The sequence below is a fragment of the Triplophysa rosa genome, linkage group LG14 (assembly GCF_024868665.1).
Source record: "Triplophysa rosa linkage group LG14, Trosa_1v2, whole genome shotgun sequence".
Lineage (NCBI taxonomy): Eukaryota > Metazoa > Chordata > Actinopteri > Cypriniformes > Nemacheilidae > Triplophysa > Triplophysa rosa.
This window is the reverse complement of record NC_079903.1, coordinates 2,237,547-2,255,043: the sequence shown is the minus strand read 5'-3', so window position 1 is coordinate 2,255,043 and position 17,497 is coordinate 2,237,547. Positions and strand designations below refer to the sequence as shown.

At 39.3% G+C, this 17,497-nt stretch overlaps 1 protein-coding gene and 1 long non-coding RNA gene across 12 annotated transcripts in view; one reads left to right on the top strand and one right to left on the bottom strand.

Moving 5' to 3' along the window:
* The window catches only part of LOC130564361 (uncharacterized), a 30,350-nt gene that overhangs the window by 11,433 nt on the left and 1,420 nt on the right, over nucleotides 1-17,497 (top strand). The gene's annotated exons all lie outside the window — the stretch shown is intronic.
* elna (elastin a) overlaps nucleotides 11,041-17,497 on the bottom strand; it is a 169,320-nt gene continuing 162,863 nt past the window's right edge. For all 11 annotated transcript variants that reach the window (XM_057350344.1, XM_057350354.1, XM_057350355.1 and 8 more), the window contains one exon: nucleotides 11,041-11,800. In XM_057350344.1, coding sequence (XP_057206327.1) covers nucleotides 11,754-11,800 — 47 coding nt within the window. In that variant the 3' untranslated portion in view covers nucleotides 11,041-11,753. The remainder of the gene's footprint in view (nucleotides 11,801-17,497) is intronic.

Sequence of the window (17,497 nt, the reverse complement as noted above, 5' to 3'; positions counted from 1 at the left end):
ACATCACTCAGGCTAGGGCCTCGGCCACTAGGCGGCTATACGCCCATAAGTGGCACCTCTTCTCATCCTGGTGCTCTTCTCGGAGAGAAGACCCGTGGAGTTGCTTGATGGGGAACGAACTGTCCCTTCCTCAAGAGAGACTGGAGAGTAACCTCTCCCCCCTCCACACTGGGAGTGTATGTAACCGCTACGGCCGCTCATCACGACCCAGTTGCTGGGAAGCCTCTGGGACAGCACAACCTGGTCATTAGGTTCCTAAGGGGCGCGAGAAGGCTTGTAAGTAGCATGCCCGCATCCTGACTCATTTTGCCATGTTCTTACCAGGCTAGGCTTCATGAGTGGGTTGCCGGGCCTGAATCCCGCACTTATTTCTACGTGCTGAATAATATTTTTTTCCATTTCAAAAGGAAACGTGGCTGTTTATTGTAAGTTTCTTTGCAGGTCCACGCACGATAGTGTGAGTCTCTTCACGGAGGTAAATGGCAAGGCATTTGGCATTGACTTGGGCTGTGTTATATTTTAGTTAATAAGTTCATGCTTGTTACATTACAATCATTGCGCAACATTATTGCGTCTCCTTATAGTCAATCAATTTTTGTAATATGGAAACTAAAATCACATGGGCTACTGATAAAAGACATGCATAGACTAAAAGGCCCCTGTAAGTCGCTTTGGATAAAAGTGTCTGCTAAATGCGTAAATGTAAAATCTATTACTGTATGTTCGTCCTGTTTATAGCACGAAAGTCCACTGATGTGTGAGTTCAGCAGCAAAAATCAAGTGCAGATACAGTTTACAAAAAGATCACTGATTCCAGACTTTCTTTTCATACTGACCACGCATTAAGTACTGAAATATAAATCTAAAAATGACCAAGTGATACAGATAAACAGAACAAGACCAACAATGTAAAAATTGACTGACGGTTCGAGCGGGTTTGAGCGATTGCGAGTCAATCACGCTAACCAGCAGACTACCACTCACAGTGCTCAGCCTCTGCTTAAAGGGAATGCAGTTTACTTTTTAATCTGGCTGACCTCGCTTATACCAGGAGTGATTTCGTATTTGCAATACGCGCTATATAGGATACATTACAATGGGATTGGTTGGCCTTTATACAATTGCTGACCACGTTGTGTAACTTTACATTTCCAAATAAAAGAAGTCTTCGGAAAGCAAGCAATGGTTTGTTTAATGTTAGCAAAGGTAACACTGCGCACATAGTAAAATCCTGTAAAATGATCAGTGGTAAATTGCTCTGGTCTGGCTCAGTTCATTAGTGATTGGGTGAGAACAGTTCAAATTTACTGGCTGCGGAAATCAGCGGGAGGGGCTCATTATACAACACACAAAACGCCGTAAATAACGCGCGCTCTGTGCAACCAAAACGGTGTTTTTTACGCCGTCATATGGCAAGACAGCGGCGCAAAAGGTGTTAAATACGGCGTTATGGACGACTTTTTGCACGTTTTTTGTCGTCAAACGGATATAAACGCGTTTAATCTATGGCGTAACACCATTGGCTTGCCATAACTTTGGGAGCGTGCAGCGCGCTGCTGAACAACTGCGGACTGTACCACAAGTATAGTATAGCAATTGCAAATTCACATTATGTTATTCTAAATACATTCACGGGCAAACCTTTCAAAAATCTGTCTCTTACATATGTGCAATGTAAGCATAAAACATGATGTGTTTATGTAGTTTTAACTGTTTCTCTGAAGGCTGTGAGGGTTCAGTCAGTGGAGGACACCTGCTAACACCAGCACTATGCAAAAGCATATAGAGAAAACAACCACAGCTCTTTAGCCTACTAAAAGCTGCGCCTGTTAAGAAAACAAAGCATACTTTTTGTGCAATTACTGCCTGTCAGTTGAGTTTGTGACAAAACATTTTGCAGTGTTTACATATTGTTTATTACTGAATAATATAATTCATTAAAATAGGAGTTTAATTTGTTTCATAAAGTACAATATGATTTTTTAAAACATGTTGTGTTTTTAAGGTGAATAAAATACTTTCTCCCCTATATATATCATCAATATTATCTCGTTCTTGTGAACTCAGTCTCGTCTTGTCTCGTAGGATAAGTGTCTCGTCACACCCTTAGTTATTATATTTAGTAACGTTTAAAAAAATCTAATTTTGAAATTTGTGAATTGATTCGAATCGCTAGCAGATTGAATCAATATTATGTGAATGGTTTTTTCTCCCATCCCTAATAGAGATACCTTTTAATTTGCTTTGCTTAACATGATCTGCTAAAATATGTTAAAAATCATGTTCAGATGCTGCATGCTTTGAAGAACGAGACCTCGTTTTTAACTGTGTTCATCCAGTCATAAATAACATGAGATAGTTTTTATTTACTTTAAAAAGTTTATTTTTTCACTAGAGCATGTAAAATGCCGGGATTTCCGGTTGTCAGAATGTAGGTCATGGAAAAAGTGCAACAGCCCTGCCCCTTCATTTAAATAAGATGAAAATCCCATGACACAGTAATAGACAAAACCTGGTAGGGCTCACAGGCAGGTCAAATACAGCACCAGGTATAATTATGAATGATAAAGTGTCACTCAGATGGTTCTAAAAACAGTATTAACCAAATCTGGTTAAATGAGACATTTTATATATGGTAATACATGGGTTAGTGAGGCTTTTAAAAGAACACATGATTTGAAACACTATGGCTATTTCACACACACACGCACATCTTATTAAAACAGATCTTATACAGTTTTGCAAATTCTAAAGTGACTAAAATAAATGCAACTATTTAAAGCGAACAAAAAAAGTTATTGTCAGATGATGTGTACAAACTTGATAATTGATCAAAATGTCAAGTTCAATAGGTGCAAAACAAACAATGTATGGCAAAGTAATTTGTTGTTAAATGATTCAACAAGTATATGACATATGTGTATATGGTAATTCTATGTGAATATACAATGATTAACAAAACACATTCTTGGTCAAATGATGGGAGTGCCTACTACCCCAGCCTGGGGAACAACATGTTCAGTTTTTCAGGTTTAATGTCAAACATACATAATGTACACATCAGATCTATGAGTACTATTTTACAGATTTTGTGTCCTTTCCCTCTCAGGACAGAGATCAAAACGCTTTTCCATACATAAGCTTAAAGTTTCCCTTTGCTTGATATTAAATACCAACACACTGAAATTACTATTCACTTGTGCTTGTTATTTAGCACAATCTAGACACAATTTAGCTCTTCATACTTCACACAACAGGCAAAAATGAATGTTACTATCAAGCTGTCGCTGTCCATAGTCATTGTCCAAATACCTCTTAAAATAAAATAATTAATATGCAATTACATGCCTTCAATATGCATATTATGACCTACTTAATAAAAAAACTGTGCTGCCATATCACAAATTATAAGAATTAGAGCTATAATTTTCAGTAACAAAACTGCAACAAAAGTTGTGTCATGAAAGCTGTCAATTCAGTGGGAAACTCACAACAGACATGTCTCATTTATATATCACCCCAAATTTAAAGAAAAAAAATTGCATGTAGAAACTATTCCATAGGCCTATATGTATTTTTTATTCACAAGAAGCCTATTTTAGGAAATATTAAGATTTCAGCTTTACACAAAAAGTACAACAATTGTAGTTAAAACAATTGATGATTACAATTCCCCCCCCAAACATCCAGCAACATCATATTTAATTGTTGATTGTCAGGGAATAATGTCACAATGCAATATCTGCATGTTCTTACAGGCTATATTTCTGTTTCTCGTAATGTATCTTTCTCTTCTTAATTGAGGGTAAAATGTGACTTGGAAATTGTACTGTACGCTGTCTCACTGACTAAGCTTTCACAAGGCCAGATGGGATATCAGCAGTATGACAGGACACTCAACTCTAAGGGCAGAAGTCATGGCAAAGCCTTAGGTTTTTAATGTGGAGAGAGAGATTGTTGACCTTTCGGCCTTCTATACTCTCTCTCTCCGGTCCGGTCTCTGTTCCCGCCATCCTCGTTTCCTCGTTAACTTTCCGCTGAGGGTTTCATTACCGCACACCTGCCCCTTGCTAATTATCCTTTGTCTGTATTCAGTTTGTCTGCGTCCCAGTGTACCCCCTGTTCTTGTGTGAATCCTGTGCTTGCTGTTTTTTGCCTGTTCGGTGGTTACCGGTTGTTGCTTGTTTCATGAGTCTAGTAAGTGTCCAGTTTAGTTAACTTTGTCAAGTGTTTGTCAGTCTTAGTGTTTAGTTAGGTCTTCGTTCTTGTGTTTGCATATTATTTTCATTGTTCTTGTTCTACACCACCCTCGTGGGTTTTTGTTTTGTTTATTTTAAAATAAAATCTGTGTTAACCCCCTTCACAACCACTGCTGCCTGCGCTTGGGTTCTTTCCCCCTTGGAGACGAGACGAGGCTTAAGGCTAAGTCCCAGACTAAAAGGATTTTTGAGCTGTCTTAACTGAAAATATCTTGCCCTGACATATCTTAAAATATGTCAGTGCTATCGTTTTGTCATCGGTAATGTTGTTTCGAAAGGGCATTTTAATAAAAGCGACTTAAATAGCCTAAATTAACTAAGGCATAGTCCTGACTTAGGTCTAAGCCTTGTCTATTGACACCGGGCCCTACAAGTATCTTTTAACATTAAAAGGAGCCACCGTTCCATAAATTATTTCCAGGTTGAAATGGGAATTATCCAATTTCCGAAAGCGCATGAAGGCAGCAAAAGTTGCAACTTTCAGACCGTTTTCGATTCTGCTCTCTGAACATTACATACAGCTTTTATTGGCCAATAAAGCCGTTTCCATTTACATATTTTCTGTTTCCTGTAGTCACTTCCTGTTTTATAACCAAGACACATTGTCTGATAAAATCACCAACACCAACTTAAAGAGCAAAGATTACATTTCCAAATAAAAGAAGTCTTCGGAAAGCAAGCAATGGTTTGTTTAATGTTAGCAAAGGTAACACTGCGCACATAGTAAAATCCTGTAAAATGATCAGTGGTAAATTGCTCTGGTCTGGCTCAGTTCATTAGTGATTGGGTGAGAACAGTTCAAATTTACTGGCTGCGGAAATCAGCGGGAGGGGCTCATTATACAACACACAAAACGCCGTAAATAACGCGCGCTCTGTGCAACCAAAACGGTGTTTTTTACGCCGTGTGTCAGAACTGAAAACACCCTTGTTACTGAGATTACAACTGTTATTGACACCAGGCCCAGCGAACGGCAGGTTCTGGAATGCACCTATCTATAGGTTGAACACCTCCTCCACAGAAAGAATATCAACGACTACTTCTCTAGTCCCGCCCACTGGTTCGCGCATGACAGAGCTGAAGTGGCGCGGAACCAGATATAGCTAGCAAGCAATAAACAAATATGCAGTTAAAGATAGCTAAATATTGTGCCATCCCTGGTTGTGAAAGAACACAGTCGCTGCATAACCTTCCTTCGGATTCCGATATTAGGAATGTGTGGTTGAAGCTTATTTTTAAAGACGTTCCAGCTCACTTGAGAAAAACATGGAGCATTTGATCGTTTAATTTCTCTGAGGATTCCTTCCTGAACAAGGCACAGATCGACGCTGGATTTGCGGAGAGACTAAAATTAAAAAGCAGTGCTGTGCCGTCAATATTGAATCCAATAGGAATGGCGCAGCAATCTATGTGAGTAAAACATTTTTGTACCATGCGTCACTTGCTTTGTTAGAGATCGCTTGATATGCCCACGGGATTAAGTTAGTATTACCTGTGGAACTGTAACGTTAGTCATTTGTAATAATTGCAGAGGTTGTCTGTGATCTTAATCCCTTGCGAATCGGGATCTCTGTGATTTGGCGGGCTCATATATCACTTTTCAAGGTTTTATCCACAGTTTGCGAATAATGGATGCTGTTTTGAAGTGTTTTGGTATTATTTTGGGTGCTGGGTCATATCCATAAATTACCGGGAGTCTCCCGTTTGTTTATTTATCATGGAAACTCTTGTAACACTTGAGACCCGCAATCGCGGTGATCTTCTGTCCGGTTCGAGATCACGGGTTTCAAATGCTGACAGGTACAGTATATCATTAAACACGGTTTTGTCTGTCTTGTCTTCTGTTTTTGTTTTGTCAAACACTTGACAGTTGCCATGTGCTCGGAATCCGCCTGTGTGTGGCCCCGACCCCTTGTTATCATATCTACGTCTCATTATTGATTTCCCTGATTCACCTGGTTTCCCCTTAACTTTCCCTCTCCCCAACTGGTGTCTCATTTTCCTTCCTGATTGCTTCCCGTTTTATTCCCTGTGTTTTGCGTTGTTCTTTGTCAGTCCGTTAGTGTTTCTCGTGGCGAACTCTGGCCCTCTTGTCTAGTGCTCTAGTCTTGTCTTGTCGAGTTTTGATCACCTTGTCTTGTCTAGGCTCCAGTGCTGTACTCATCCTGTCCTGTTCCTGTTTTGGGCAACCGTGTCTACTGGCTTCAAGCTGTGGCTATTTTCAAGGAGTTATCCGAGGCGAGTCAAGCATCTCATCTACCGGGGAGTCTCTCTACTCTATCGGAGGGTTTTTTTACCTGTGGATTCTTGCTACGTGATGGTGTGAGTTACGCACTGGGATTACAAGGTTGTCATCTCCAAACGGACGCTCGTTCAGTAACTCTACCACGCTGGTGGATTTCCGTCGTGGAATTGCAAACACTTGCTTCTGGACTCCCCGAGTTTGACTCACAATCAACGGATTCTCCCTCTGACCTTTTTGTTGTGGCTGGGTTTATTGTGGACTCTTTTCCCTTGACTCACCTCCCGCGTGCTGCAGGTGATCTTTGGATTTTTTTTCTTTTGTTTTTATATATTTTTCCCCACTCCCCTTTAACGGTCGTTTGGCCGAGCGCTCGAGCCTTTTGCCCCTTGGTTTATCTTCCTGTCAAAGACTGGTTCATGCTGGTATTTTTGTGAGTGTGGGATTCTTTATTAAATCACGTTGACTCTGTGTTTGACTCCAGTGTCCTTCATGACAGAAGGCTCCAACTAAGTTTACTATGCAAACTGCTATCCAATCATAGCAGTGGGCGTTTACTTCCAAGTCTTCATGGCGGAACGCCCATTCAAACCGATCGTTTGTAGAGCCGGCCTCAAAACCCGGGTATAAAATAGCCTATTACTTATTGATTTTGATGTTTTTGAATGTAAAAACCACGCAAACGTCATAAGTAGACCTCATACTACAGTAATAAACAATAAACAAGCCCAGTTCATCATACCTTTAACATATTTGTGACGTCATTGCGTAGTTTTAATACTGCATTCAAGACACCTCGGAAGTGGGATGTTTCCCACCACAATGCAGAATTAACGTCTGGATTTACTAACATTAAACAATTAGTGTTACTAACAGGGGCGTCGCAAGTGGGGGAAAGGGGTGACTGAGTACATAGAACCCTGGCATGTGAGGGGCCTTGAAGTTCCAAAAATTATGATTATTATTATTTTACAATTGTGTGTGTATACTGCGCGTCTGTGCAACTTCTCTGTTCTCTGTTCTAGTGTGGACGGGCCCCACACATTGCCTTTGCACAGGGCCTGAGATTCTGTGCTACGGCCCTGGTTACTAATGATTTAGTAGCATTAAAACATAACGTGTCATGACTCTGCCTCGTCTTGTCATGGTTTTCTTGGTATTTTGGCAGAGTCATGGCAAAGCCTTAGGTTTTATGTGGAGAGAGAGATTGTTGACCTTTCGGCCTTCTATACTCTCTCTCTCCGGTCCGTGTCTCTGTTCCCGCCATCTCGTTTCCTCGTTAACTTTCCCTGAGTGTTTCATTACCCACACCTGCCCCTTGCTAATTATCCTTTGTCTGTATTCAGTTTGTCTGCGTCCAGTGTACCCCTGTTCTTGTGTGAATCCTGTGCTTGCTGTTTTTGCCTGTTCGTGTTCCGGTTGTTGCTGTTTCATGAGTCTAGTAAGTGTCCAGTTTAGTTAACTTTGTCAAGTGTTTGTCAGTCTAGTGTTTAGTTAGTCTTCGTTCTGTGTTTGCATATTATTTTCTTGTTCTTGTTCTACACCCCCTCGTGGGTTTTTGTTTTGTTTATTTTAAAATAAAATCTGTGTTAACCCCTTCACCACCACTGCTGCCTGCGCTTGGGTTCTTTCCCCCTGAGACGAGACGAGGCTTAAGGCTAGTCCCAGACTAAAAGGATTTTTGAGCTGTCTTAACTGAAAATATCTTGCCCTGACATATCTTAAAATATGTCAGTGCTATCGTTTTGTCATCGGTAATGTTGTTTCGAAGGCATTTTAATAAAAGCGACTTAAATAGCCTAAATTAACTAAGGCATAGTCCTGACTTAGGCTAAGCCTTGTCTATGAAACCGGGCCTACAAGTATCTTTTAACATTAAAAGAGCACCGTTCCATAAATTATTTCCAGGTTGAAATGGGAATTATCCAATTTCCGAAAGCGCATGAAGGCAGCAAAAGTTGCAACTTCAGACCCGTTTCGATTCTGCTCTCTGAACATTACATACAGCTTTTATTGGCCAATAAAGCCGTTTCCATTTACATATTTTCTGTTTCTGTAGTCACTTCTGTTTTATAACCAAGACACATTGTCTGATAAAATCACCACACACAACTTAAAGAGCAAAGATTACATTTCCAAATAAAAGAAGTCTTCGGAAAGCAAGCAATGGTTTGTTTAATGTTAGCAAAGGTAACACTGCGCACATAGTAAAATCCTGTAAAATGATCAGTGGTAAATTGCTCTGGTCTGGCTCAGTTCATTAGTGATTGGGTGAGAACAGTTCAAATTTACTGGCTGCGGAAATCAGCGGGAGGGGCTCATTATACAACACACAAAACGCCGTAAATAACGCGCGCTCTGTGCAACCAAAACGGTGTTTTTTACGCCGTCATATGGCAAGACAGCGGCGCAAAAGGTGTTAAATACGGCGTTATGGACGACTTTTTGCACGTTTTTTGTCGTCAAACGGATATAAACGCGTTTAATCTATGGCGTAACACCATTGGCTTGCCATAACTTTGGGAGCGTGCAGCGCGCTGCTGAACAACTGCGGACTGTACCACAAGTATAGTATAGCAATTGCAAATTCACATTATGTTATTCTAAATACATTCACGGGCAAACCTTTCAAAAATCTGTCTCTTACATATGTGCAATGTAAGCATAAAACATGATGTGTTTATGTAGTTTTAACTGTTTCTCTGAAGGCTGTGAGGGTTCAGTCAGTGGAGGACACCTGCTAACACCAGCACTATGCAAAAGCATATAGAGAAAACAACCACAGCTCTTTAGCCTACTAAAAGCTGCGCCTGTTAAGAAAACAAAGCATACTTTTTGTGCAATTACTGCCTGTCAGTTGAGTTTGTGACAAAACATTTTGCAGTGTTTACATATTGTTTATTACTGAATAATATAATTCATTAAAATAGGAGTTTAATTTGTTTCATAAAGTACAATATGATTTTTTAAAACATGTTGTGTTTTTAAGGTGAATAAAATACTTTCTCCCCTATATATATCATCAATATTATCTCGTTCTTGTGAACTCAGTCTCGTCTTGTCTCGTAGGATAAGTGTCTCGTCACACCCTTAGTTATTATATTTAGTAACGTTTAAAAAAATCTAATTTTGAAATTTGTGAATTGATTCGAATCGCTAGCAGATTGAATCAATATTATGTGAATGGTTTTTTCTCCCATCCCTAATAGAGATACCTTTTAATTTGCTTTGCTTAACATGATCTGCTAAAATATGTTAAAAATCATGTTCAGATGCTGCATGCTTTGAAGAACGAGACCTCGTTTTTAACTGTGTTCATCCAGTCATAAATAACATGAGATAGTTTTTATTTACTTTAAAAAGTTTATTTTTTCACTAGAGCATGTAAAATGCCGGGATTTCCGGTTGTCAGAATGTAGGTCATGGAAAAAGTGCAACAGCCCTGCCCCTTCATTTAAATAAGATGAAAATCCCATGACACAGTAATAGACAAAACCTGGTAGGGCTCACAGGCAGGTCAAATACAGCACCAGGTATAATTATGAATGATAAAGTGTCACTCAGATGGTTCTAAAAACAGTATTAACCAAATCTGGTTAAATGAGACATTTTATATATGGTAATACATGGGTTAGTGAGGCTTTTAAAAGAACACATGATTTGAAACACTATGGCTATTTCACACACACACGCACATCTTATTAAAACAGATCTTATACAGTTTTGCAAATTCTAAAGTGACTAAAATAAATGCAACTATTTAAAGCGAACAAAAAAAGTTATTGTCAGATGATGTGTACAAACTTGATAATTGATCAAAATGTCAAGTTCAATAGGTGCAAAACAAACAATGTATGGCAAAGTAATTTGTTGTTAAATGATTCAACAAGTATATGACATATGTGTATATGGTAATTCTATGTGAATATACAATGATTAACAAAACACATTCTTGGTCAAATGATGGGAGTGCCTACTACCCCAGCCTGGGGAACAACATGTTCAGTTTTTCAGGTTTAATGTCAAACATACATAATGTACACATCAGATCTATGAGTACTATTTTACAGATTTTGTGTCCTTTCCCTCTCAGGACAGAGATCAAAACGCTTTTCCATACATAAGCTTAAAGTTTCCCTTTGCTTGATATTAAATACCAACACACTGAAATTACTATTCACTTGTGCTTGTTATTTAGCACAATCTAGACACAATTTAGCTCTTCATACTTCACACAACAGGCAAAAATGAATGTTACTATCAAGCTGTCGCTGTCCATAGTCATTGTCCAAATACCTCTTAAAATAAAATAATTAATATGCAATTACATGCCTTCAATATGCATATTATGACCTACTTAATAAAAAAACTGTGCTGCCATATCACAAATTATAAGAATTAGAGCTATAATTTTCAGTAACAAAACTGCAACAAAAGTTGTGTCATGAAAGCTGTCAATTCAGTGGGAAACTCACAACAGACATGTCTCATTTATATATCACCCCAAATTTAAAGAAAAAAAATTGCATGTAGAAACTATTCCATAGGCCTATATGTATTTTTTATTCACAAGAAGCCTATTTTAGGAAATATTAAGATTTCAGCTTTACACAAAAAGTACAACAATTGTAGTTAAAACAATTGATGATTACAATTCCCCCCCAAACATCCAGCAACATCATATTTAATTGTTGATTGTCAGGGAATAATGTCACAATGCAATATCTGCATGTTCTTACAGGCTATATTTCTGTTTCTCGTAATGTATCTTTCTCTTCTTAATTGAGGGTAAAATGTGACTTGGAAATTGTACTGTACGCTGTCTCACTGACTAAGCTTTCACAAGGCCAGATGGGATATCAGCAGTATGACAGGACACTCAACTCTAATTGTGTACCTTGAACGTGTTGAAAAAGTAACAGCAAAAAAATTAAAAAATGATGTCTAGAGATGCCATTTTTTTAAGAGTGCTATAGTATCAATTGCGTATACAAAAGTTTGCCTGGTTAATATTCACTATGTTATGCAACCCTAAAATATGAAACAGTAACATGGAATGTGCCATAAACAATCAGGACTGAAAATATTGTAACAAAACACTAGAAGCTGTACTAGCATATAGGAAATAATATTTACTATCAGTACAAAACATAATATTTGTGCATGACGGGATTGGTTGTTGGAGTAAAGTACATTCTAGAGCATGCAGTAGCACCATATTTCTTGAGGTCATTCACGTCTCAAGAGATTGCTTATTTTCGCCTCCGGCCGCAGTATTTTCCTTGGCAGCCCGCTCCACCTACAGAGGAATACCACACACAAACAAATCAAAGAGAGATAACGGTATTAACATTTCTTAATAAATGAGATGTCAAACCTGTTTTTAATCAATGATCTTTGGGTGGATTTTACCACATCATTTAGAAATTAAATTCTGTACAGTACAGTACATAACGTTTTGTTCTTACAGTTTTTCTCGATTGCTAACACACAATTCATGAAACAACTCACCATTTTCTGACAACCATAAACACATTCTCAGAACAATACACCAACTTGTACAAACCCCACACACAAACAGCCTCAATTTGCAAAGGTTTAACCATGTTCTCATTCAGAAAACACAAACACACAATATAATTAACTGAAGTGTCAAGTTGTAAACTCAAATAGCACATATTTGTCCACCAGTAAACATTCAGTTGCAAAACTGATGACACACCAATCAGAATCTCAGGATAATATCAATAGGAGCACAGGTAAGTGTGCATCCTAGAATCATCTACTGTGCTTTATACTACTTACAGTAAACATTATAGACAGTATAATCACAGTACACACTTTATATGAGAGAAATTTCACTATTCTGTATCCAGTAAACTGTAGCATGTGTACACCCTCAAATTTGTGATTATCAAGTTTACAAATGTGCATTTGTAGCCTTTTTTACCTGTTCCGTATTTTTACAGAAAATAGTACACTTTTACGAAATTGGGCCAAAGGTGCAGAGGATGCCATATTTTTTACATCGCCTCCTATTGACAAATCGCCTCACTGTTTTGTTTCCTTTATCTTCTCTGTAAGTCGCTTTGGATAAAAGCATCTGCTAAATGCCTGAATGTAAATGTTATTTGTGCAGATGTGTACTGAATTGTGTTGCATGACCAGTTTAAATTGTTCTTTGGTTTTTGAACTTTTCTTGTCTTGTAAGATCATCTTCATCTACTTTCCAATAGTGTAATGTTTTATTTTTATTTTTTCCTAAAGCTCATTCTTGCACTTTGCTCTATGTGCACTCTTTTATGTTGTATATTCTAATAAACACTAAGCTGTCAAATTATTCTTAAGTCCCACAAAGAGATTTTAATAACAGTGTTTTGAATTTATCTCACCAGTCTAAGACTATGTTGCAGTGTGGGTGTTTTTGAGGGCTTGTGTGTCATATCTGGGGGAAAAGTTTGGTTTTTCAGCAAGTTTGAATGGTTTAGAGAAGAGAGCTTCATTTTGACCTGAAAATACGATGTTTGGGGAATTGGGTGAGATGTTATGGATTTGTGTTCACTGTTTTGAGAATACGAGGCATAATTTCAAGAAATGTGTTTAAGCAATCGAGAAAAACTGTAACATCGATAAGAAAAGTGATGCTTATAGGAGGTTTTTAAAGGGGTGATCAATTAAGGAATCAAATTTACCTTCATCTTTTGACTTTTGATAAGAGGTCATTGTACTGTAAAAAACATCCTGTAAGTTTCAGACCCCCAACCCCCCCAAAAAAGCTTTTATTGAAACCGTGCTGCCAAAACACTTAATGTCAGATTTTATCTCAGTATGGCATCACAGTGCATCAAAAGAAAGAAGATCAGCTCCTTACCTTACATGTTTTTTTATTACCAAAATGACCCATAATGTTTTAAGAATACTTGACAACAGCGTTTTAATATGCAAAGCCAGTGTTTCCGCTAGGATTTTGTGAAACTGTGGCGCTTGATGACGTCACGCGCTAATTAAAGACGCCATGAATTAAAACCACAATTTTAACCCAAGCTTTTGTTATATAAGAGGGAAACGTATTCACATGAACATCATGTAAGTGTCAGAACTGAAAACACCCTTGTTACTGAGATTACAACTGTTATTGACACCAGGCCCAGCGAACGGCAGGTTCTGGAATGCACCTATCTATAGGTTGAACACCTCCTCCACAGAAAGAATATCAACGACTACTTCTCTAGTCCCGCCCACTGGTTCGCGCATGACAGAGCTGAAGTGGCGCGGAACCAGATATAGCTAGCAAGCAATAAACAAATATGCAGTTAAAGATAGCTAAATATTGTGCCATCCCTGGTTGTGAAAGAACACAGTCGCTGCATAACCTTCCTTCGGATTCCGATATTAGGAATGTGTGGTTGAAGCTTATTTTTAAAGACGTTCCAGCTCACTTGAGAAAAACATGGAGCATTTGATCGTTTAATTTCTCTGAGGATTCCTTCCTGAACAAGGCACAGATCGACGCTGGATTTGCGGAGAGACTAAAATTAAAAAGCAGTGCTGTGCCGTCAATATTGAATCCAATAGGAATGGCGCAGCAATCTATGTGAGTAAAACATTTTTGTACCATGCGTCACTTGCTTTGTTAGAGATCGCTTGATATGCCCACGGGATTAAGTTAGTATTACCTGTGGAACTGTAACGTTAGTCATTTGTAATAATTGCAGAGGTTGTCTGTGATCTTAATCCCTTGCGAATCGGGATCTCTGTGATTTGGCGGGCTCATATATCACTTTTCAAGGTTTTATCCACAGTTTGCGAATAATGGATGCTGTTTTGAAGTGTTTTGGTATTATTTTGGGTGCTGGGTCATATCCATAAATTACCGGGAGTCTCCCGTTTGTTTATTTATCATGGAAACTCTTGTAACACTTGAGACCCGCAATCGCGGTGATCTTCTGTCCGGTTCGAGATCACGGGTTTCAAATGCTGACAGGTACAGTATATCATTAAACACGGTTTTGTCTGTCTTGTCTTCTGTTTTTGTTTTGTCAAACACTTGACAGTTGCCATGTGCTCGGAATCCGCCTGTGTGTGGCCCCGACCCCTTGTTATCATATCTACGTCTCATTATTGATTTCCCTGATTCACCTGGTTTCCCCTTAACTTTCCCTCTCCCCAACTGGTGTCTCATTTTCCTTCCTGATTGCTTCCCGTTTTATTCCCTGTGTTTTGCGTTGTTCTTTGTCAGTCCGTTAGTGTTTCTCGTGGCGAACTCTGGCCCTCTTGTCTAGTGCTCTAGTCTTGTCTTGTCGAGTTTTGATCACCTTGTCTTGTCTAGGCTCCAGTGCTGTACTCATCCTGTCCTGTTCCTGTTTTGGGCAACCGTGTCTACTGGCTTCAAGCTGTGGCTATTTTCAAGGAGTTATCCGAGGCGAGTCAAGCATCTCATCTACCGGGGAGTCTCTCTACTCTATCGGAGGGTTTTTTTACCTGTGGATTCTTGCTACGTGATGGTGTGAGTTACGCACTGGGATTACAAGGTTGTCATCTCCAAACGGACGCTCGTTCAGTAACTCTACCACGCTGGTGGATTTCCGTCGTGGAATTGCAAACACTTGCTTCTGGACTCCCCGAGTTTGACTCACAATCAACGGATTCTCCCTCTGACCTTTTTGTTGTGGCTGGGTTTATTGTGGACTCTTTTCCCTTGACTCACCTCCCGCGTGCTGCAGGTGATCTTTGGATTTTTTTTCTTTTGTTTTTATATATTTTTCCCCACTCCCCTTTAACGGTCGTTTGGCCGAGCGCTCGAGCCTTTTGCCCCTTGGTTTATCTTCCTGTCAAAGACTGGTTCATGCTGGTATTTTTGTGAGTGTGGGATTCTTTATTAAATCACGTTGACTCTGTGTTTGACTCCAGTGTCCTTCATGACAGAAGGCTCCAACTAAGTTTACTATGCAAACTGCTATCCAATCATAGCAGTGGGCGTTTACTTCCAAGTCTTCATGGCGGAACGCCCATTCAAACCGATCGTTTGTAGAGCCGGCCTCAAAACCCGGGTATAAAATAGCCTATTACTTATTGATTTTGATGTTTTTGAATGTAAAAACCACGCAAACGTCATAAGTAGACCTCATACTACAGTAATAAACAATAAACAAGCCCAGTTCATCATACCTTTAACATATTTGTGACGTCATTGCGTAGTTTTAATACTGCATTCAAGACACCTCGGAAGTGGGATGTTTCCCACCACAATGCAGAATTAACGTCTGGATTTACTAACATTAAACAATTAGTGTTACTAACAGGGGCGTCGCAAGTGGGGGAAAGGGGTGACTGAGTACATAGAACCCTGGCATGTGAGGGGCCTTGAAGTTCCAAAAATTATGATTATTATTATTTTACAATTGTGTGTGTATACTGCGCGTCTGTGCAACTTCTCTGTTCTCTGTTCTAGTGTGGACGGGCCCCACACATTGCCTTTGCACAGGGCCTGAGATTCTGTGCTACGGCCCTGGTTACTAATGATTTAGTAGCATTAAAACATAACGTGTCATGACTCTGCCTCGTCTTGTCATGGTTTTCTTGGTATTTTGGCAGAGTCATGGCAAAGCCTTAGGTTTTATGTGGAGAGAGAGATTGTTGACCTTTCGGCCTTCTATACTCTCTCTCTCCGGTCCGTGTCTCTGTTCCCGCCATCTCGTTTCCTCGTTAACTTTCCCTGAGTGTTTCATTACCCACACCTGCCCCTTGCTAATTATCCTTTGTCTGTATTCAGTTTGTCTGCGTCCAGTGTACCCCTGTTCTTGTGTGAATCCTGTGCTTGCTGTTTTTGCCTGTTCGTGTTCCGGTTGTTGCTGTTTCATGAGTCTAGTAAGTGTCCAGTTTAGTTAACTTTGTCAAGTGTTTGTCAGTCTAGTGTTTAGTTAGTCTTCGTTCTGTGTTTGCATATTATTTTCTTGTTCTTGTTCTACACCCCCTCGTGGGTTTTTGTTTTGTTTATTTTAAAATAAAATCTGTGTTAACCCCTTCACCACCACTGCTGCCTGCGCTTGGGTTCTTTCCCCCTGAGACGAGACGAGGCTTAAGGCTAGTCCCAGACTAAAAGGATTTTTGAGCTGTCTTAACTGAAAATATCTTGCCCTGACATATCTTAAAATATGTCAGTGCTATCGTTTTGTCATCGGTAATGTTGTTTCGAAGGCATTTTAATAAAAGCGACTTAAATAGCCTAAATTAACTAAGGCATAGTCCTGACTTAGGCTAAGCCTTGTCTATGAAACCGGGCCTACAAGTATCTTTTAACATTAAAAGAGCACCGTTCCATAAATTATTTCCAGGTTGAAATGGGAATTATCCAATTTCCGAAAGCGCATGAAGGCAGCAAAAGTTGCAACTTCAGACCCGTTTCGATTCTGCTCTCTGAACATTACATACAGCTTTTATTGGCCAATAAAGCCGTTTCCATTTACATATTTTCTGTTTCTGTAGTCACTTCTGTTTTATAACCAAGACACATTGTCTGATAAAATCACCACACACAACTTAAAGAGCAAAGATTTTGGGTATATTCTGTCACACAGCGCATGCACAGCCATGTGTTTATTTACAGACAAACTGTGTTCGTGCTTATATATCCAAACAGTCGATAACAGTGGCAGATTTTGAAGACTCTGCTTTCATTCACAAGCTGGCTGCCGTTTGGTGAACTGAATGTGCTGCTTCTTCAGAGATACTTACTTCCATTTGGAGAAACCTTACAAAACACATAAAAAAAACCTAGCATCTGGACTCCTTTTTCCTGCACTCTGCTAAAGCATTAGCATTAGCTGTTAAGTTTTTTTTGGTTAAATGTTGTAGGCTTTCCTTCTAGTGTATTGGCTTCTGCCTTCCACTCGCTCACAGATGCAGAGAGAGGCGTTTCCTGCACAGGGAAAGCGAGATCTTGCACTCGCGGGGCAGTATTGACATTTTCCCACTGATTCAAAGCAACGGTTTATCC